The sequence below is a fragment of the Misgurnus anguillicaudatus genome, chromosome 5, assembly GCF_027580225.2.
Source record: "Misgurnus anguillicaudatus chromosome 5, ASM2758022v2, whole genome shotgun sequence".
Taxonomy (NCBI): Eukaryota; Metazoa; Chordata; class Actinopteri; order Cypriniformes; family Cobitidae; genus Misgurnus; species Misgurnus anguillicaudatus.
In genome coordinates this window covers 32,220,293-32,244,467 of record NC_073341.2, presented here as the reverse complement: position 1 = coordinate 32,244,467, position 24,175 = coordinate 32,220,293, and the positions used below count along the sequence as shown (strand labels likewise).

Genomic DNA, 24,175 nt, shown 5'->3' with positions numbered 1-24,175 from the left:
AAACATGCTGATTTTAAATTAGGCAAAAATGACCAACAGGCAAGATAAAGATGACAGGAGGGAAAGAGACGTGCCACACACAGCGACAAAGTCGCTTATAATGTGAATGTACCTTTACTGCTGATTGGCTACAAGTGTGTTTTGGTAGTCGGCCCGCCTCCCTTTTCCAAAGCGTTTTTCAGAAATTATGCACTCTGCCTTTAAGTGACAGACTTTACGTTTTGAATGCTTATATCCTCCAAATGTGAATGTTTTCAATGTTTTAAAGTACACCGCTTTGTAAATATCCTTAAGGATAACATATTCATACTAAAAGCCAAAAAATTACATTCTGATTTCATGGAGATATCTAACCTACAGTTACTGTAAAACAAATAAAGTATTATGGTGAGTTACCATGGTACTTTTTGGGTTGTTTGTTTGTTTGTTTATTCTTAAAGCCATTCCAGCATCTATGGCTGTATTCATGTCGAGAACTGGTTAATCCATACACAAGTCTTCCACACAAACTGATCCATATCAAAGTCCTTTTAAGGAAGTCACGTCACTGCGGCACCATATATCCAAGACCTGTCTATTTACAAGACCTGTCGGTTCTGCACATGTGCAAAGTCCCTCTCTCAGAGGATTCAAATCTTTAACGATTGTCCCTTTTTTCTGGGACTAGAGCGGCACTTTGACCGTTGCAATCTCTCCCATTCACAGTGACTCATCTTGTAAATATTAAATAACTTTGTCCATACACGCATTGGGATAGGGAAACTTTGGCATCTCCAATTCACCTAACCTGCATGTTTTTGGTCTGAGGAGGGAAACCGGAGTACCTAGAGTAAATCCTCACTTATACAGGGAAAACATGCACACAGAAAGGCCACCTGATGTAGCCGAGGGTCGAACCGGAGTGAGGCAACAGTGCTACCCACTCAGCCAATTTGAGACCCCATACTTTTTTGGTCATTTAAAAAATAATTACATTCAAAGGGTTAGGGTTAGACAAATCGTCACTTGGCAATGCATTGCTATTAGAGTATACCAACTAGTTGTCCTGTTAGAGCACATTTCAAATTAATAAAAAGAAGTCTTGCAAAATAAATTAACTAAGAGTGATGCAAAAAAGTCTGTCAGTTGAATGCGCCGTTCTTGTATCCTCCTGAATTAATTTGGAGATTAATCTTCATGTTTTGTCCGTGGTCTATTATGTAAAACATCAACATGTAAATGTAAGGATCACAAGTCAAGGCCCATGTCAGCGTGCAAACAGACTGTGGCATAAAAAGAGGCATTCAAGTGCTGCATCTCCCTTAATGCGTGTTCAATATCTCTCATATCCCTCTTATACGGCACACAAAAAAATCTTTCAGCCAGCCAATCATTACCATAATCAATTCATTCACCTATTACTTTTGTTCTGCATCAGTGGTCTCAGCTGAATGCCATGCGGGAAGAGGTATTCTTCTGGATCACAATTGGTTCCTGACTGTATCAGTCTGTGTGGAAGAATGTGTTTCTGCCAGCATGCTGTTTTGCCAAGCCTTCCATTCTCTTTGCCTTGTTTCTCCACAAATGACAAAGGCTATCTGACAGAGAAGGAACATTTTGTTATTGTAAAACAGGCAGGTTGTTATACACAAGGACGGATTTCTTCACTTGTACTTTAATAACGAGAAAGGCGCAGTCAATAAATGGCACTAACAATTCGTTCTGCTTCGCCTGTCGTAATTGAAAAGTAAGTGATGCAGAACTTTGGATGCTTTTGCCCTTTCTTCTGTTTTCTCTCCATTTATTTCCTTTCATTTTATGTCACAGTTTGAGTTTGCGATCGAGTCCTGAGCCGAAAGCGCGGAGATGAGCTTGGCCCGAAGGACGTAAGGTTTGAACTCATCTTGCGGTACCAAAGATGAAGACAGACCAAGGTTCTGTAAGGCCCCCAGAAACTATACAGTAGTTTCTTTATATCTAATCCCTCTTCTGCGTGGCATCAAGTCAGCTTTATATAAGGACAGTAAAAAAACAAGAAACTGTTAGGCCTCAGTGAATGAATTGAGCTGAAGGCCTCTGGGAAAGACTGGGCTCTGGATGTGTTGCTGGGCAGAAGGGTGTAACTGATGCAGTCTTACTGAGTGGACTTTGCAGTGATGGGGCTCAGGGTGCAACGAAAGGATTATTCCTAATCTAATCTGCTCCTCAATGCTTGCCTTGGCATGCACTCTGAGTCTCCACCAATAAAACCACCCAGATCTCCCGGCTGATGCGTTCAAGTGGACCAAGTTCAGAACAGAATGTATGATGGGTATTTTTTAACACTGAATTCCAAACTATACTAAGCAACTTGAAACTGGCAGTGTTGGGGAAAGTTACTTTTAAAGCAACACTATGTAGTTTTTTTACCTTTAAATAATGTCTGGAGGGTAGGAAACACAGCCCCGCCCCTCCCCCTGCCTGCAGAAGAGTGTCTGATACCAGGCATTGTTGCGCTTTTCAACCACATGGGGGAGCTGTAAGTCATTTTTACATGGAAACTTCATATTGTTGCTTTAAAAGTAATGCATTACAATATTAAGTTACTCCTCAATAAAGTAACTAATTGAGTTAATTAGTTACTTTTCATGGAAAGTAATACTTACATTACTTTAAGTTACTTTTGCGTTACTTTTCTTACTTGGCTGAGGGTTGATCTCTTTCAGGCCTGCGGGTGTTTTTATGACTGAGAAGTTCTGCATTCAGAAATTGCATATTTCCATCACAAAAATGTCAAGCTCTGGCCTGCCATCTTCATTTCTGACTCAAACTGTTCCCGCATAGGCGCTCATTCGTAGAGTTTGCGTAATTCTACATGACTACGTACGTTTTTTTAATCAAATTAATTAAACTAAAAAGTAACTTGAATATTATTGTGTACATTTAAAAAGTAATGCGTTACTTTACTCGTTACTTCAGAAAAGTAATATTATTACGTAATGTACGTTACTTGTAATGTGTTACCCCCAACACTTGAAACAGGTTTAGACATTCTGGTGCGGTTTCCCAGACAGGGCTTATGCTGTGTTTACACCAGCCGCGGTAGAGGCGGCAAGCGCGGGTGATTTACATGTTAAATCAATTCAAAGACGTGATTAGGCATCCTGCTGCGCGGTATCCACGGTAGGCGAGGCGCATTCCATGTGAATTGAGCATTGCTGCGGGAACGTGCAAATTGAAAAATCTGAACTTTCGCGCCGCGTTAACCAATCAGGACCTTCCTGTATAAGTGACGTGATTATAGGAAGCGAGCGGAGTCTCAGCAGAGTCGCAGAAGCCCCTCCCATGACGCGGATTTCCGCGTGAATGTCTAAAAATGACTAGAATTTCATACGCGGCTTTCACGTGCGAATGAAGCGAGTAAACTCAAATGTTCAAGTGTCCAACTACCCGCGAATAACCTCTACTGCGGCTGGTGTAAACGCAACATTAGTCCCAGATTAAAATGCATGTTTGAGCTGCTTTAAAGGAATATTCCACTTTTAGGAAAAATATGGAAACTCTTTGGTTATTTTTTAGTGCAATGCTAATGGTTTAATCAGATTCAATGGATTATGCTAAGCTATGGTAGCGTGGTAGTGCCAGACCCAGAGATCAGCTGAATGGATTACAAAATGGTAAAAATCAAATGTTTAACTCTAGGGGAGCTGGAAAATGAGCATATTTTCAAAAAAAATGGAGTGTCGCTTTAACGCAAATGTTTTGTCTCAAGATGCACACCAGGTTTTTTTTAAGTTTTGTTTGTATAAACTACTTAAATGTCCTAATATAGCTAAGGCATAGTCCTGGATTAATCTAAACCCTGTCCAGGCAACCGCCAAAAAATGTTTGGACTGTGTTATTGAGAAAATAAGATTGAAATGCAACAGGATCCTTACTGGTCTTCCCATGATTCCCAAACATGAATTAAGAAAAGCTTTAAGACAACTACTATCCAGTCACATTTAGTATTGGTAGTAGAAATACAGCCATGTGTTCATAATCTGTTTATCTGTGCCTATCTTGACTGACCTCTATTCTTTACTGCAAATAACTGAATGTACTGCATTATTGTAATGTTATTTCATTTATTATGTTTGATGGCAGTTTGTTGTGGTACACTCTATTAAGTCAGACACCTTTTATCAAGCATCTTTCAACTATTTTTGCAAGTTTGTTAATTATTATTATTGTTGTTTTTAGTGGCAATGGTAACATATTTTATCCATTATAATTACTGCTTAGTTTTACTATGACCAGAGGTGCACATTTATAGTTGAGACAAAAGTGGCAGGGGTTTGAGCCCCCCCAGCTTCCCCCCTGTGCACGCCAGTGCTTACTCTGGTGATAGCGCCTCATAAACAGTTTGGCAGTGTCGACATTATCAGCAGCTCGGAGTCAGACATCATGTTCCTCCAATTAGAGCTCCACAGCTCTCCTCATTCATCTTTATTGGTGATACATTAGCCACCATTAAATAAAAGACATGGGATAATCTCCATAATGATGTGGATGATGAAGCCGACTGTCGGAGAGGGAGGCAGGAGTTTTGTGACTAGAATAGAAGAGAGGGTGGGAGATGGTAGGGGTAGGCCTGTTTTGGGTCGGTGCCCGGAGGAGGATGAGGATGGTGATGAAGGTAGGGAAAGATGGACATGAGGAGCCGTGACAGCTGCATTAGCTGGGAACACATTAGCCATTACCTTGCAGCCAATCAAAACAGTGCACCTGTGCCAATCGGGGAGATGGACAGACGCTAGTCCAGGTGTGCGTGTGTGCACAATCTGTGTTTGTGTGTGTCGGTACTGGCTGGCTAAGTATAGAAACCAGACGGCACGCTCGAAACCTGATGCCTTTGCCAGAATCCGTGAAGCACATAGAAAGACAGCAGGGATCGTTTAGAGAACATTAGAAATATGTTTCAAAATAAAGCCTCCCGTGTTTCCAGGGAGAAAGACCTCGCTTGTGGGGTCAGTCGAATTGGAAAAAGTTGCCACCATCATCTTCGTCGTCTATTGATCAAGGCGTTGATCTCCTCTTGTTTAATTGAACCGGCCTTAATTACCTTACTTTATTTTGTACTTTAATTAGTGTCTCATGAATAACTGATTAGCCGTGAAGTCATCAGTCGGGCAATAAAAAAAGTGATAGTGCGTGAAATGAACAGTAGCCCCAGCACAGGACTCTGAACGCTACTATTAGTCACTAATGCCCGTTGCCCTGAGATAAACTTCCAAACTGACAGTCCGAGCGCACGCAAACTATATTGTATAACCGCTCCTCAATCCCTTCATCAAATATTTACAGGGGTATCATTGCCAGAACAGTGTCCCGCTGAGGATTCTCCGAATGATGGTGGGGGGTGGGACATTGATCTTTCTTTTAAAGAACAAATGAGAGCTTCCGAGATTTTTTTTATACCTCGGGTCTGTTCAGTGCACTTCATCAGGATCTCTCTCTCTCTCTCTTGGTCTCTGGAGTGTTCGCTATCGATCCGGCCAAGTCAAGAATCTGCATCGTCCCCAAACCCCCAAATATGACCCCTGGGTTGCATTATGAAAGACTAGACCGCACTTTTCCCACATCGTCTTGGATAATGTTGGATTTGTGCTTTGCGGACACTCCATTTGTTCTCATTGGGTGCAGACGATAAACTGTGAATATTTAATTGCTGGGAGCTGATTACTGAATTCATCTGTGTGATTAAGACAAGTTAGTAGGCTTGCAGTCATAAAGGCTATGCTAGCAAAGATGACCATATATATTCATTGTTTCTGTGAAGTTGAAATCGATATAAGTTTAGAGATTAAGGGCATGTAGCGAAATGAAACAAAACAAAACAACCCTGCTGAAAAAACCAGCATGGGAATTATGCTGGTCTATGGTGGTCACCAGCATACCAGCATCAAAACACAATATATGCTGCTCTTGCTGGTATGACCAGCATGGGATGCTGATGCTAATGGTGCTGGTTTAGCTGGTGCTGATTCTGGTTTGGTGCTGGTTTAGCTGGTCCTAATGCTGGTGCTGATGCTGGTTTGCTAGTGAACACCAGCTAAACCAGCACCTAAACACAACAAATGCTGGTCTTGCTGGTATGCTGGTTTTTTCAGCAGGGAAATGGGTTGAATTTTTTTTAACATAATACAAAATGGTATTCTTCTTATTATTCTTATTATTTTTATTAATAATAAGCATACTTTTCACTGTATTTTTAGATATTTAAACACTTAAAAAAAGGTACATAAACTATCAATGGGACAGCCTAGCCTACATGCGGACGTGCGAGTCACGGATGTGCCGTCACAAACTGCAAGGAAAACACTGGTATGGTGTTCCTGATTCTTAACCTGTAGATGTTTTTACCGCTTTATGGGAGTTTGGGAACTTAAAACAGCACAGATGACAACAGGTTTGCTCGAGACAGCGCAAACACGAAAGTAAAGCTAATCTTACGTTTAGCAATGATGCTGGTAGTGATGATTTTCTTAGACCAATCAGTGATCTACAGTGTTTTCACGTCACGTTTTAGTATCAGCTCAGCTCGCTTGGAACCCCAAACCAGGTGGTACTAAAAAAAGTATCGTGTACTACGTGCTGCACCCAGTGGAAAAGCCCCCAAAAGTAAGCTGACCCGACCCAACCCATGGGATAGCCTACTATGCAATGAAAAAGCACCATAAGGGTCCTTATATGTACCATTTAGGTACAGATATGTACATGTGAGGTACCGATATATAGCTGTGAGGTACTAACATACACTTTTGAGGTACTAAAATATGCACCATTTAGGTACAAATGTGTACTTTTAGAAAAGGTACCACCCCTTTTTGGTACCTTTATTCTGAGAGAGTGCTGGAAAGAAATTAATATATGCGTGTTGTCTTATGTGCTTTCTTAACTATGACATCATTCAGTTTAGTTTCTATAAATGTTTTCCATCACATGCTGTAACCTCACTGAGCTGATATGTTGGTAAACAATAAATACCCTAATGGCCTTATTATCAATTAATTATAATTCTCTGCCATACTCCAGAGACACATTTTGCTTATTTGCTATTAGATAAGACATCTGGTAACAACAAGGCCCTGTACACTTGCATCACACTTCAAGAATAATTCTCATCATCCCAGTTCTTATCCTCACTAAGCAGTCTCATCAAATCAGCCTTAATAGGAAGTGACATAATGTTTACATACAGTAGCTAATTTCTCCTATAGATTTACTAGGTGTGTTAATATGACAGCGGTAAAACAGCGGCCCAGCATCGGCCTTCGCAACACACCGAGGATTCGAGTTAGCGTGGGTGGATCTGATAACACTGCGTGGCAGGTGGAGCGTGAGAGCCGACCTGCTCTTTGTAGAGCCGACACAAATATAAACATACACACCAACGCATGCCACCCTTTCACCGACAACGGGATTAATGAAGTGACCTCGCAAACCTGGCAGTAACTAGGTAACCAAATTAAAAAATCCGACAAAGCTAGAAGCTAAGTACGAGTGGGAGTGTAGTTTAGTGCAGAATCTATTGGTGACAAAGTCTTACAGGATAATCCTGGTTCCTTTTCCAATCGCTATTTCCATAAATTAAAATGCAGGGGTTCTCATCTGAACCTACAGTATACACATATATACACATATATACATATACTCACCTAAGGGGTTATTAGAAACACCTGTTCAATTTTTCATTAATGCAATTATCTAATCAACCTATCACATGGCAGTTGCTTCAATGCATTTAAGGGTGTGGTCCTGGTCAAGACAATCTCCTGAACTCCAAACTGAATGTCAGAATGGGAAAGAAAGATGATTTAAGCAATTTTGAGCGTGGCATTGTTGTTGGTGCCAGACGGGCCGATCTGAGTATTTCACGATCTGCTCAGTAACTGGGATCATTTCTAGGGTTTACGAAGAATGGTGTGAAAAGGGAAAAACATCCAGTATGCGGCAGTCCTGTGGGCGAAAATGCCTTGTTGATGCTAGAGGTCAGAGGAGAATGGGGCTACTGATTCAAGCTGATAGAAGAGCAACTTTGACTGAAATAACCACTCGTTACAACCGAGGTATGCAGCAAAGCATTTGTGAAGCCACAACACGCACAACCTTGATGCGGATGGGCTACAACAGCAGTCTCGATTTCTGTTAATACATTCAGATGGTAAAGTCAGAATTTGGTGTAAACAGAATGAGAACATGGATCCATCATGCCTTGTTACCACTGTGGAGGCTGGTTGTGGTGGTGTTATGGTGTGGGGGATGTTTTCTTGGCACACTTTAGGCCTCATATTGCCAATTGGGCATCGTTTAAATGCCACGGCCTACCTGAGCATTGTTTCTGACCATATCCATCCCTTTATGACCACCATGTACCCATCCTCTGATGGCTACTTCCAGCAGGATAATGCACCATGTCACAAAGCTCGAATCATTTCAATTTGGTTTCTTGAACATGACAATGAGTTCACTGTACTAAAATGGCACCCACAGTCACCAGATCTCAACCCAATAGAGCATCTTTGGGATGTGGTGAAATGGGAGCTTCATGCCCTGGATGTGCATCCCACAAACCTCCATCAACTGCAAGATGCTATCCTATTAATATGGGCCAACATTTCTAAGGAATGCTTTCAGCACCTTGTTGAATCAATGCCACGCAGAATTAAGGCAGTTCTGAAGGCGAAAGGGGGTCAAACACAGTATTAATATGGTGTTCCTAATAATCCTTTAGGTGAGTGTATGCTCAGATGCAAAAGTCACTAAACGCCACATTCGTCAAAAACAAGACAATGATATTAACTGAATGCTCTCGGCACATTCGCTTCAAATCCTGGCTTCTGATAAAAAAATATTTTACCAAAAAACATGTCAGACGCACTTAGAGGGTTTTGCATCTGATCTTTTCATCTCTTCAAACCCATATGGTTCTGCTACACTTGGAAATGGCTCGGTTGATGACAAAATAGTCATCGCTGTCATCGCATTCTCTGCAGAAAAGCTGTTAAAATACTATTTACATTTTCCCACATATCTGCTCGTGAACAGAAACACACACGGCGAGCCGTGAAAACAGAAAGACAAGTTAATGGCAAATGGCACGCTGCATTTTCATTTAGTATTTTAAGAGTGTTGTTTTGTTTTTCACACGGCGAACAGAAAAACCCATGGCTGATTATGTGAAGAAGGCGTGAAATTGTGATATTTGCATGGCTGGGGATATTAACTAGAGGCATTAGTTGTTGAAAAGCTTCAAGGCTGGGCTCCAGACATGTTTTTAAATAATGGTTTAATGATGCATATTTTACAAATATTTTCCAAGCGACGCCAGCGGTGCACCCTTCTCCTCCATCTTTCCCTCTCTCTCCCCCGACTACATTAATGGTCTTATTCTTTCTTCATTAACAGGCTCACAGCCCTTTCGCTATGCTCCTTTGTGTGCATTTGGAAAAAATCAACTGGAAAATAGACAGCATGACGTTTTGGTTTCTCTCTTCATGTATTTCTTCTCTAATGCTGTTGCTTTCTGGCACTTTTGCGTGTGGCTCAGCCCTTACTTTACTGTTCATGTGGCTCAATGGGAAGCGGATAACGTTGGCAATTCAAAGGTCATGGGTTTGATCCTAGAAACACACATACTGATATATAAATGTATAGATTGAATCAGGGTTCCCACACCTTAGTTAACTTTAAATTCAAGGACCCTTTCAAGGACTTTCCACGTCCAATATCCTCAAATTCAAGAACTAAATGTGGGGACACATTTCAAGTGAGGGCAAGGTTACATCGTGTTACCTTTAAAGATACATTGTTACAGTTCCCTATCGAGGGAACTCGCCCTGCGTCACTGCGGTGACACTTTGGGGACACCTCTAGGGGTAAGTGCGTCTGAATGTGTATATCAAATTCAACCAATGGTGAGGCTTAACGACAAAAACAGGGTGACGCGGGAGACAGGAAGTATATCGCTATCTGTAATATTGCCAAAGACGTCGTTACAGGGACATATATATTATATATATAATTAAACCGTATTATTATGTTTTATAGTATTGGGTTTGAATGTTTCCCTCTGTTCTGTCATTTCTCATTTCACTTCCTGTGGTCTGCATGGATATACTCCCATAATCTCTCTCTCTCTCTCTCTCTCTCTCTCTCTCTCTCTCTCTCTCTCTCTCTCTGCCAAGCTTGGTCTCTCTGCTCTATTGAATGCAGATCTCGCTGGTGCAGGTATTGGCCGCTATGAACAGCAGCTGTCCAAGTTGCTGCTTTGGCCTGGAGTTACTGCACCCGGGCATAAAAGCACAAACAGCAGGGTGTCTAGTCACACGGCCCCAGTCCAGAGACCATCAGGCTCAGACCCGTTTTACTACTGGATGCCATACAGAAACCATCACAGAAATGGCCCAGAAAACACTCAGGGACACATTGGGCCAATCAGAGCAGTGCTGCTCGCTGAAAATGTGTTTTTAAAGATTCATTATAGAGGACCGCTGAGACCAGTCAATGCAAAGATTCATCTAATGTGTGACATTCCAATGCATTAGGCTGAACATATTAATGGCAATAAAACCACACCAAAGCAATGAACCACAAGAGGCTGTATGCCACAGTGGTACAATAAGCATATATTATTATTCAAAAACACAATAAACTAATCTTCCATCATGTACCAAAATGCATGCGATACTGTAGATTTGCAGACTTTGTGCATTAAAATAGAAATCAATTGACTTGCGGTTACAGGTGTCATATATCAGCCATTTTGTAGCCACTATTGATCGAATATCATCCAGTCAGAGCTAAAATATAACGAATTTAAGTGAAATTTACAAATGTATGAATTTCACTGCATTAGATTATCACGCAAAATATTTTACAGAAAGAAACCTAAAAGCAAGTGATATACAGTAACTAAAAAAAAACAAACAATAAAAGTGAGCATTTTCTTGGCTAATGCAATTGAATAATTTTAATTGGACTTATATAACACAGTGACGGCCGGTAACTCAAGTTCGTCAAAACATGTACAGTATTGTTCAAAATAATAGCAGTACAATGTGACTAACCAGAATAATCAAGGTTTTTAGTATATTTTTTATTGCTACGTGGCAAACAAGTTACCAGTAGGTTCAGTAGATTCTCAGAAAACAAACAAGACCCAGCATTCATGATATGCACGCTCTTAAGGCTGTGCAATTGGGCAATTAGTTGAAACGGGTGTGTTAAAAAAAATAGCAGTGTCTACCTTTGACTGTACAAACTCAAAACTATTTTGTACAAAACAAATTTTTTCTGGGATTTAGCAATCCTGTGAATCACTAAACTAATATTTAGTTGTATGACCACAGTTTTTTAAAACTGCTTGACATCTGTGTGGCATGGAGTCAACCAACTTGTGGCACCTCTCAGCTGTTATTCCACTCCATGATTCTTTAACAACATTCCACAATTAATTCACATTTCTTGGTTTTGCTTCAGAAACAGCATTTTTGATATCACCCCACAAGTTCACTCAATTGGATTAAGGTCTGGAGATTGGGCTGGCCACTCCATAACATTAATTTTGTTGGTTTGGAACCAAGACTTTGCCCGTTTACTAGTGTGTTTCGGGTCATTGTCTTGTTGAAACAACCATTTCAAGGACATGTCCTCTTCAGCATAGGGCAACATGACCTCTTCAAGTATTTTAACATATGCAAACTGATCCATGATCCCTGGTATGCGATAAATAGGCCCAACACCATAGTAGGAGAATAATGCCCATATCATGATGCTTGCACCTCCATGCTTCACTGTCTTCACTGTGTACTGTGGCTTGAATTCAGAGTTTGGGGGTCGTCTCACAAACTGCCTGTGGCCCTTGGACCCAAAAAGAAAAATTTTACTCTCATCAGTCCACAAAATGTTCCTCTATTTCTCTTTAGGCCAGTTGATGTGTTCTTTGGCAAATTGTAACCTCTTTTGCACATGCCTTTTTTTAACAGAGGGACTTTGCGGGGGATTCTTGAAAATAGATTAGCTTCACACAGACGTCTTCTAACTGTCACAGTACTTACAGGTAACTCCAGACTGTCTTTGGTCATCCTGGAGGTGATCATTGGCTGAGCCTTTGCCATTCTGGTTATTCTTCTATCCATTTTGATGGTTGTCTTCCGTTTTCTTCCACGTCTCTCTGGTTTTGCTCTCCATTTTAAGGCATTGGAGATCATTTTAGCTGAACAGCCTATCATTTTTTGCACCTCTTTATAGGTTTTCCCCTCTCCAATCAACTTTTTAATCAAAGTACGCTGTTCTTCTGAACAATGTCTTGAACGACCCATTTTCCCTGAGCTTTCAAATGCATGTTCAACAAGTGTTGGCTTCATCCTTAAATAGGGGCCACCTGATTCACACCTGTTTCTTCACAAAGTTGATGACCTCAGTGATTGAATGCCACACTGCTATTTTTTTGAACACACCCCTTTCAACTAATTCAACTAATTGCCCAATTGCACAGCCTTAAGAGCGTGCATATCATGAATGCTGGGTCTCATTTGTTTTCTGAGAATCTACTGAACCTACTGGTAACTTGTTTGCCACGTAGCAATAAAAAAATATACTAAAAACCTTGATTATTCTGGTTAGTCACATTGTACTGCTATTATTTTGAACAATACTGTATGTAGCCGTCATGTGTGTGGTTCGTAATTTCAAAATATGTGTTCTGTGCGTCGAGTGATCCTATGTGCATCACGTGTCTTGTCAAAATAAGTGCCTGCTGCAGACAGGCACTTAGGGGTTAATGATAAAAGAGACGCTCGCGTTTCCCAGATGCTCACATAATCTCACTGTTAAGGGAGTGTCTTGCGTGTATTTTGTGAACGTGAGCGTCTCTTTTATTATAAACGGTTTTGGCGTGTGTGCAGCAGGCACTTATTTTGACAAAACACGTGATGCACATGGTTTAGATGACGCAACAAACACGTATTTTGAAAACACAATCAACACACATGATATTTTGAATTTGCGCCCCTCAGATGAGCAGTCACGAGCCGCCGCTGATAGAACAGTAGAAATAACAACATTTTTAAATAATAAAAATGTAAGCAATCTGTTTGCTTTCATGTTTTAAGCGCTGCCAGGTGTAAAATGTGTTTGAAGAAAGCAGAAAGAGCAACTAAACCATATACAAATGATATTAAAAGCTCAGGCTGGATGTATAGATCTACATACAGTAAATATACAACAAAGCATTCAGCAGAAAGCTTGAGCCTTTGAGGAGATCTGAAGGTTGTCGAATATCTGTTCTCAAAGCAGTGAGCTTGCACATCTCTCTCAGTCTCATGAATGTAATTGACCTTTTTTTCTGTGACGCTGCTGAGATGGTGACCATAGGAGGGGAGAAGTGACACAAAGTCTAAACACCAGCCAAGCAAAGTTAATTGTCCAGCTGAACAATAACGCAATGGAGACTGCAGATATGAAAAGGGCATTCAAATCAATAGATCAACAATAGCCTTTCCGAAAGATGCTGAACTCAATTTTCTGCCCGTGGGCACCCCCTAAACTCTAAGTACACCGCATTCCCCCTCACCCCCACCTTCAGACTGTGCTTACATGTTATCCTGCCTGTGAAAACTGAGATAAAGTCTGTTTAGAAATTTACAGTTTTCTATAAAGTCAAAGAACATTCTGTGAAAATATAACCTTGATATCTCAGTATAGTTATCTCAAAAATTGAAATCAATGGAAAATCAATGAGTGAATTATTCTGAAATAACACTGTTATGTGTTAATTCTCATCCACAAACAAAAACAAAACAAGAACAAGCCAAAGTCTAACTTAATTTCTTCTGCTGGCTTTCAAGCACTGGTATTTACTACAAGAATCGCAAATATACATCCATCATCACTTCTTTCGACGCGTATCTAATGTTTAGGTTGCGTTCTGCATTGCGATGGAAACAGTGGGCGAGTCGAATCATTCTTTAGCTGTTCTGGACTGAGAAAGGTCAGCTGTTTGAAATGTCAGGCTTCAATAGAGCCAGATTCACATCGTGCTGTTCAACTGTCCAATTAAAGGGGGTCTGGCAGGGGTTGAGTGGGAAGTGCTCTTCACATAGAAGAGCTAATGAGGGGCTAAGATACCCTCACTGCTGATCTGCTGGGCATAGCAGTACCATGGAAGCAGGTTCTGACCCGGGAGTTACTCCAAAAAAAGACTTCCAGGGCACAGCGGACGACTTGGTTTGACCTCACGGTGGCTTTATAATAAGATTGTATTTGTTATCATTAGTAAATGCATTAGCCAACCTGAACTAACAATGAACAATATAGTTGTGAGTTAATGCCAATACAATTGTTCAAGTTCATTGTGCATTAAGTTAACTATGTTAATAGTTAGGCTATAACTTTTCATTTAAAGGAAAACACCACAGTTTTTCAATATTTTACTATGTTCTTACCTCAACTTAGACAAATGTATACATACATATGTTTATTCAATGCGTGTACTTAACGCTTTGTGAAGGTGTTAGCATTTAGCTTAGCCCCATTCATTCCTTAGGATCCAAACAGGGATGAATTTAAAAGCCACCAAACACTTCCATGTTTTCCTTATTTAAAAACTGTTACATGAGTAGTTACACCAGTAAGTATGGTGTCACAAAACAAAACGTAGCAATTTTTATGTACAACTATATTGTATGGTGAAAAGAGGACTTAGTTTGCAGCACGTTCTTACCATTTTCCTTTAAAAAATGTATTGAAACTGACATAAACTAAGCTCAAAATATCATAAAGATAATTTATTATAACATGTTAAAATCGGCACTTCGTACGTGTGAGCAAAAATGTGCTGTTTTTGGGTGTGTCCTTTAAAATGTAAATGAGCTGATGAAATGCAAACATTGATTGCCATTACGGTGGTTTGTTGAAAAGTGCTGTGGTTGGATAGTGCAGATTAAGGGCTGGTATTATTATAATAAGACCCCTTTTGACATCACAAGCGGAGCCACATTTTAATGACACATTTTTTCACATGCTTTCACAGAATGGTTTACCAAATCAAAGTTACTGGTTTGTTCTTATTTACGGTTGATAGAAGCACTGGGAACCCAATAACAGCACGTAAACAGAGAAAGTAAGATTTTGTATGATACGTCCCCTTTAACAAAACTGTAACATTATTATAAAGGGTTACTGTTTTTATAAACTCTTTTCCCGCCATTGACTATTTATCTCGACAATTAAAATAAAACATTTGAAAAAACGTGTTCCTCATGAGTTTTTATGGTAATCTGTAATACCGTGCTTATCCACTTACGCAATAAAAAAAAACTTAAGCAAAAAATGATTTATTAATTTTACACTCCATGTATGTTTTGATAATCATTCTGAATCCTAATCTCTAACAAAATTCCTTCACAAAAATGCAATTATTGCCCAAAATACCCATTTTGTTTGTTTATTGTTTGTTTGAAAGCAGATTGTCTGATATATTTGCATGTTTATATATTTATATATATATAGAATTTATTATATATATAGAAGTATCAAAACAAACAAAGCGCTTAGCTGAATAAACTCTGGCAAGTCCGCATTGCGTTTAACTGCGTTTAACGCTTTTGGTGTACACGCTCCCTTAGACATTCATGAGCATCCAATCAGGTTGTATGAGTATATAAAAGTTGAAAGTGCCTGTCTTATCAAAAATGGTCTGTCAAAATTTATTTTTGCTCATATTTTTTATATTATTTTAATAAGGTCATGTCAAAGATTAGAATCATAATGAAATTAATGGCTACAATCAGCCTTTGATTTTCATTATCTCAGAATTTGATTTTAAGACTTTAGTATGGTTTTTACAGACTGAATCACATAAAAACTTTTTTTTGTCATAATTGTGGTGCTTTTTCTCACATATTTAGACATTTGTATACATTTATAATTGAACTATGGTAAGGGATGAATAGTGTAGATACCTGTCTATTATAATATCCACTTGAAGTATATAGACAAAATATATATATATATATATATATATATATATATATATATATATATATATATATATATATATATATATATATATATATATATATATATATATATATATATATATATATATAGGCTTAATTTTAATAAAACTTAATTTTTAGCAAGTGTTACAACTAACCCCCTGCCTGTTACAATTAACCCCACCTATGGGGTAAGTTGTAATGTTTGCACTTCTGTTTGGTGTAATTATCCAAGAATGGTAAGCAATAGAAACAAACTTCAAATTATCATTTGTAGCAGAGATGTGTGTGTCGCTTGTGTAAAAATATAATTATAATCAAATTCAAATTAAGCAAAAAATGATTTATTAATTTTACACTCCATGTATGTTTTGATAATCATTCTGAATGTAATCTCTAACAAAATTCCTTCACAAAAATGCAATTATTGCCCAAAATACCCATTTTGTTTGTTTATTGTTTGTTTGAAAGCAGATTGTCTGATATATTTGCATGTTTATATATTTTTAGAAAAAAATATTAGGGATTTTGTAAAACTTTTGTGAAAATCACAAAAAATGCTGGCGGGTAACTTTTCAAAAAAATGCTGGCAGGCAACTTTTCATAAAAAGGCTGGCAGGGAATGAGTTAAGGACTAGTTTAATATTTCCACTTACACACCTACTTTTGCCACAAACAAAACCAAAATTTTTTAAATATATGAAAATGATTAACAAAATCGGTATTTGTTTTTGGCAAAGTCAACATACATTTGATGTGTATAAAACTACTGCAGTATAAAACATGCATAATACCAACAAATACATATAATCCCAATTAAAGCATGAAATTTGCACATCTAATGCTTTAAAGAAGTGTCTAATGTGTCTAATATGGGGATAGGTCAGTGTATCAGTGCAATGTTTTTGTATCTGTCTCAGTCATCTAAAAGTGCAAGCTGTTTTCCATATAGCAGGAAAACAAGCTTCTATCCCACTGCATAGGACAAACAAAGGTCGAAGGTCACCACGCTCTCGCATATACTTTGCACACAGAATCCTAATAGGCACCCGAGCAGCAGGCTTATGGAAAAAGATGGGAATAGATGAGCTCATTTACAGCGGCGATTCTTCATTTATAGCAACCGAAATACCCCATTCAACTCATCAATAACTCATTAAGCCCATCTGTAGACCTGTGATCTAAGACCAGTTTAGTAGTTGCTCTTTCAACGGTTAGTTTTAATAACTGCATTTGGGATGTGGGTTCTAGATCAGCAAAAAGCACAACAGCTCTCCAGAGGCCGCCTGCAGCCTGCTTATGCACAGTTAGAATACAATTGTGGGGGTTTTATGGAGAAAAGTCGTTTTTACTGCTAGCTGAAATCAGCAAATTACCCTCCAAAACTGGCAAGCTCTATAGGGCGAAAAAAGTCATTTTCATTATATAACCCAAAATGAGGAAAGCTAAAAACCATGTTGCATCGTGCACGCCTTTTGTAAATTCGTGAAGGTCAGCGGTACGGTCTTGGGAAACAGATGCCGAGCAAAGCTGGGAAAATTAGCCCGCTCCACGTGCCTTACATAAACATTATTTTAATCAAAGTGTATGAGAGCAGCCAGATATTTTAGACATATGGAGACTGCATCCTTGCTGCATCTCCCATCTGTTTCTCCCAGAGCTCTGACTGCAGTTCAGCCCTTACACCCAGATGCATCCAGAAGACATTCGGCTATCCGTCGAGACGTGTAAATGTGGGCTGTATCCAGTGCTCTGGGAGAGGAACGGGCGGTGTGTTACGACGGGATTGGGAAAACGCTGACGAATCTCGAGAAAAAGCTGCTTTTTGTTTTTAGGTTGGCTCGGTAGGTACGAAAAAAACACATACACACAATAAGATTTGTGCTATGTTGTCAATGTCATGGTGCGGACTTTTCACAACTAGTCACCAAGTTGTGTTTTATGTTACATGTGTACACACTTAATGAACTTCACACACTGACACACACACACAAACAAACTAAGCAGACTTACCAGGATTTGTGATGGTCAGAAGATCCAGCCGGCGTTGTTGCTGTAAAAAAGAAATAAAAAGACGTCAGGTGTATTGTGTCATGTTTCAAAGACTGTTAACTATGTTGTACTGAATTGTGGACATTTCTGTGTTCAGGATTATTTGGGCAGGGCTAAAACGGTGGCCACCGAGCATGGTCCCGACGCTAAGGGGGCATGTACGCCAAAGCGTTTACGCAAGTTGGGTTTAGCGCCCATAGTTGAACATTTTTTAACTTTGAGCGAAACGCTGAGCACGCCAATGTGCCTTCTCACTCGGCTGTCCAATCACAGTGGAGGAGGGGAGGGACAAATATCACAACTAACAACCGATGCATTGTTCAATGACTGTAGAAGTATCAAAACAAACAAAGCGCTTAGCTGAAAAAACTCTGGCAAGCGGCCATAGTTCGTCTGGCGTTTAAAGGAACAGTATGTAAGTAATTTATATCAATTAATCATAAAATGTCCCTGATATGTCACTAGACATTAAGAAATAATTTTCATTTCAAATACTTATATCACTGACAACAATGGTCTGGCCAGGATATTGTTATTTAAAAAGTGGAGTTGCAGCCCTCAACGGATGTTTATGTTGTCATTTTGTGTATTGGCCACCAGTTGTATGATTGCAGTACCAGTTTTAGCCACTAGTTTTGTTATTGCAATACCAGTTTTGGCCACAATCCTACATACTGTTCCTTTAACGCTTTTGGTGTACACACTCCCTTAGACATTCATGAGCATCCATTCAGGTTGTAGAAGTATATAAAAGTTGAGAGTGCCTGTCTTATCAAAAATGGGCTGTCAAAATGTATTTTTGTTCATATATTTTAATATTATTTGAATAAGGTCATGTCAAAGATGAAATGAATGGCTAAAATCAGACTTTGATTTTTATAATCTTAGAATATGATTTTAAGACTTTAGTATGTTTTTTACAGACTGAATCACATACAGTATAAATTTTTTTTTTTGTCATAATTGTGCTGCTTTTTCTAGAGATTTGTATCCATTTATAATTGAACTATGGTTAGGGATGAATAGTATAGATACGTGTCTATTATAGACAGATATATAAACAATATTCACTTCAAGTATATAAACAAAATAGTATTGAAATATTTGCCTGCAAACTTAATTTTTAGCCAGTGTTACAACTAACCCCTGTCTGTTACAATTAATCCCACGGTGGGGTAAGTTGTAAAGTTTGCACTTCTGTCACATTTGGTGTAATTGTCCAAGTATGGTAAGCAATAGAAACAAACTTCAAATTATCATTTGTAGCAGAGATGTGTGTGTCGCTTGTGTAAAAATATCATTATAATCAAATTCCATTTTTTTAATGATTGAGCCAAAACCAAAAAGTGTTAGAATGTGCCCCGCTCTCCCCTACTGCTATTTTGATAACTTATTTTATTTATTTGGCATTTTTTCAATCATTCAAATTTGGCTGGGTGATTAAAAACAAATTCTTTTTCCTCTGGTTTGACAAACTGGGAACACATTTAATATCAGACTTTAAAAAAAAATTCAATAGCGTTTTATAGCCGCAATCCCAGAGGAACTAAACCAGGCATATTCCTGAAAAAGCTCCACTAATAGTTTTATATTGCACTACAGTTGTAATTTCATTACATCATTCGTAATGCTTCATCAGATGAGCTCACTGCCTCATTAAAAAATTATGCACACTGTACACAATCTTGGTTTTACTTTTCAATTTTAATCACAGAATTGCTTTAAATACAACTTTTTAATGTTTTCTAATGTTTTGACTGACCTTGGAGCTCTTTAGCATGATAAAACACATACAGTATGTTGTTTTTTTAATAATGGAAAAAATAAGATTTGAATCAACACCACTGGATGGTCAATCACGATCTATAAATAAGTTAAGTTAAAAGGTATGAAGGGCATGGGTTGTCAAAATATGCCGTTATCGGCAATAAACATGATATACACCCACAATTATCAATATTGCGCTAATACTACAATATCATCATACTGAGACATAATTCAACAGCCATTCAAAATCATGCCTTACTGTGGGTTCACACCAGACTCGAGTTCAACAATGTGCGCGAGTAGTTCACATACAAAGTCAATGCAAAGACGAGATCAAACGAGTCCTTGCGTGGGACAATGCGAATGATGTGATATGGGCGGCACGTTTGCCGCATAAACATGCGCTATTTGCCTAAAACGCAAATATTCAACTTGAGCGAAAAATTAAATCCTGTGAGTAATCTAGAGCGAGTAACGCGATGCCCCGCGTTTGGTGGGTACGTAGCATTATGGTGCATTCACACCAGCTGCATTATAGGTGACAAAAACATGCTATATGCGCGTAGTAGGACGCTTTAAAGCAACACCAAAGAGTTTTTTTTTTAATCTTAAAATAACGTTTCCAAAAAAGTTTCAGTGGTTCATCCACTCCAAACAGGGTGAACGGCACTTTCACATTCGCTTTGCAGCCCTCTATCGGCCAAAACCACACTAAAGAAGTTTTCAACCGTCGGGTAGTGGTCCTGTAGTTCGAGGGAAAACTACAAAAACTTGCTTTACGGCAGACCTACAATCCAATCAGAGCCAGCTATGCTGCAGTATTTACGACAGTGGTAATGAACAATTACGCTTCTAACCTGTAGGGGGAGCAAAGAGCCAAAAGTCTTTAGTGTTGCTTTAACATTTGAGTTTACTAGCTTCAATCTCGCGTGAAATTCTAGTCCTTCGAGACATTCACGCAGAAATTAGTATCATGGGAGGGGCTTCTGCGACTCTGAGACTCCGCTCGCTTCCTGTAATCACGTCACTACTACAGCAAGGTCCTTATTAGTTAATGCAGCGTGAAAATCCACCGCAATTCTGATTTTTCAACTCACGTGTTTCCCGCGGCAATGCTCAATTCGCGAAATCCATGCATACCTCACCGCAGGATGACTAATCGCGTCTTTGCATTGACTTAACATGTAAATCACTGATTGGTTAACGCAGCGCGAAAATCCGCCGCAATTCAGATTTTTCAACTCACGTGTTTCCCGTAGCAACGCTCGATTCGCGCCATCCATGCATACCTCACCGCAGGATGCCTAATCACGTCTTTGCATTGACTTAACATGTAAATCACTGATTGGTTAACGCAGCGCAAAAATCCGCCGCAATTCAGATTTTTCAACTCACGTGTTTCCCGTGGCAACGCTCGATTCGCGCCATCCATGCGTACCTCACTGCAGGATGACTAATCGCGTCTTTGCATTGACTTAACATGTAAATCACTTGTGCTTTCCGCCTCCTACGCGTCTGGTGTGAACCCTGCTTTAGAGACGATTAAAATTTTGCGTCTTTTGCACGCTCAAGTTCGTTATTTCAAATGTAGGCGTGCGGTATGCGCGCTCATAATGGAATTGGTGCGGTTGTGATGCGCTCATTTTTTCCAGACGCTTCGAGTTTAAAACATCTCAACTTTTCAGAATGCAGCAAGCGCACCGCAGGTCATGTGACAAGAACCAACCGACAGTTGCATTTTCCGCACATGGTTTTAGGCGGGAAATGTGAACCGCCCCTTAAGAGCCACAATGGTTACAAACTCTTCCTTTTTGCCTCCTTACAGAGAGGGGCCTAATGGTTAGACCCAGGCCAGTCCCGCAGTGCAATGCAGATGGCACGTATTGGTTACCACATTGGCCATTACGTAATTTTAACTTTACTCATGTCTTTTGAGTATAATTCATTGGCCAACGACAGAATAAAACAAAATGAACAATGCTAAAAATAACTTAAAATCCAGTAGATATCGTGATAATATAATTATTGTGAGTTCGTTTGGCCTTGATATTTCTGAAGTGAAAGTCTGATATTGCAGGCCAAAAAGCCTAAAAAGCAAAGACAAAAAGAAACATATAATTTAATATAAGTTTAGGGCCTGTTGTAAAAACGAGGTGAGGTAACTTCATATACACATTTCAATGCTTGTTTGTTTGTTTTTTACTGCTGTTATCACAACAACCAACCCTGTCATAATTATATATTCTTCTTGAGCTCTAACCAATGCTCTGTTATCAGTGTCTGTCACCCTTGTCTTTGTTTTCAGGCATTTTAAAGACACATCAGGCCACCTCTAGTGCTGCTAACTAAGTAGTGTGTGTGTGTGTTTGTGTATATAATCCATTGTGATCTGTGAGTTATGTATTCATGTGCTGCAGTGGATGCGGGTGGTTTCCTGTAGAGAGGGTGTAGGCTACAGCAATCCACCCAGGTCACACTCTCAGATCAATAAGTGTCCAATCAAAGACTGATGGCGTCCTCGATGGCACACTGCGGTGCAAGGAGGACACACACAAACGCACACACACATACACTGTGCGGTAGGCAGCTAAAGAGCTGTACTTCAATACTCTTGTGGTAACAATGGTGCAGGTCCTTCAACATGAGAGCCACTACATGCATAGTAGATCAGAGAGCGTATACTGATATCATTCTGGCACACACTCACTCGCACTTTTCAAGCTATATTATTAAGGGCCTCTCGTAAATGCAATGGTTTTCAAACTAAGATAATGATATTTAGTGTACCCTAAACCTAACACCCACAAAACCACACACACATGCGCATTGCATGCACACCTTTTCTATTTCCTGGTGATTTTATCACCCTTTGCAATTATTTATTGAGCCCACACAGAATTTACTTGATTTTCATGATTTTGGTGGACATTTGGAAACTGAAAATAACATGAAAGGTGTGTGAGTGAATAAGTAATGAAATGTCATTATGCAAACACTTACTGAGCTTTACTTTATTCAAGCAGGGTAAAATATAGAAGCAAATAAAACACTGTTTGATTTTAAAGATTAGTTTCTGAAGATTTTGTGTAGTGTTCTGCATACACCAAGAAAATAATTCACAACCCATTAAACTAATCAAATGCTTAAAGAGGTTAAAATAGGAGAAATAAACAAGATTCAAACTTTCAAACACAAGGATATGCTGTTTAATTTTTCACATCGCCCCCTGCTGGTGACACTGCACTTTGCATGCATCAAACTCTGCTCTGTTTCTGATCCCAAGAACAAGGATAGTGACTGAAATTATACTACAAACTACCCTAATACAGAAGTGTAAAATAGTGACGTATTTTTTGTACTTTATCACAGACATTTTGTCTTTTTACTTCACTACATTCTAATGCATAATGTTGTACTTTTCACTCCACTACATTTTATAAATACAAGTTGTTTTACCATTAATACTTTAATACATAAAGTACATTTCTTATTAATACTCAAGTAAAACTTGTTGTTACTTTTACCTGACTAGAAGTAATGAAGTACTAGATTTATAATGTACTGTAATTAAGTATTAAATAAAATAAAAAATGAAATGTAGTGAAGTAAAAGGTATGATAATATGTTTTAGTTTTTCTTTTACTGTACTATATTCTATCTAATGAAATACATATACTTGAACAGTGTACATTAATGAAATGTATGGTCCACCTCTCCCTTAAAGGCGGGATGCGTGATTTTTGAAAAACACTTTGGAAAAGGAAGTCGGGCCGAGTACCAAAACACACTTGTAGCCAATCAGCAATAAGGGGCATGTCTACTAACCAACATCGTTGCCTGGGCTGCGTATGTGTGGGGCGGGTCTATCAAAAGAAGGTCCAGATTCTATTGGGGTAGGGGCGTGTTTGTTTAGGTGATTTCAAATGTCAAAATTGGCTTTTCTTTTAGAGATCATGCACCCCACCTTTAATATAAAGAAATCATTCTGATTTACAAAAGTTTGCATTGGTTGTATCTATTGTCACTTTGTAATATGTGCCCCTTTACCACAAAACCAGTCATAAAAAGTGAGATGAATAAATAAAAAACAAGCTTTCCATTAATGTATGGTTTGTTGGGATATGACAATATTTGTCCGAGATACGAGTTTTTAAAAACTGGAATCTGAGGGTGCAAAAATAAATTAATAATATTGAGATCACCTTTAAAATCACCTGTCCAAATTAAGTCCTTAGCAACACATTTTACTACTGATAAATACATTTTTATATATTTACAGTAGGAAATGTACACAATGTCTTCATGGAACATGATCTTTGCTTAATATTCTAATGATTTTTTGACATAAAAAATTA

General features: G+C 38.9%; 1 protein-coding gene across 2 annotated transcripts in view; it reads right to left on the bottom strand.

Annotated features, from left to right (window-relative positions):
- Positions 1-24,175, bottom strand: part of agbl4 (AGBL carboxypeptidase 4) — a 524,893-nt gene that overhangs the window by 147,111 nt on the left and 353,607 nt on the right. For both annotated transcript variants that reach the window (XM_055168759.2, XM_055168758.2), the window contains one exon: positions 18,015-18,054. In XM_055168759.2, the coding sequence (XP_055024734.1) occupies positions 18,015-18,054 (40 nt within the window). The remainder of the gene's footprint in view (positions 1-18,014; positions 18,055-24,175) is intronic.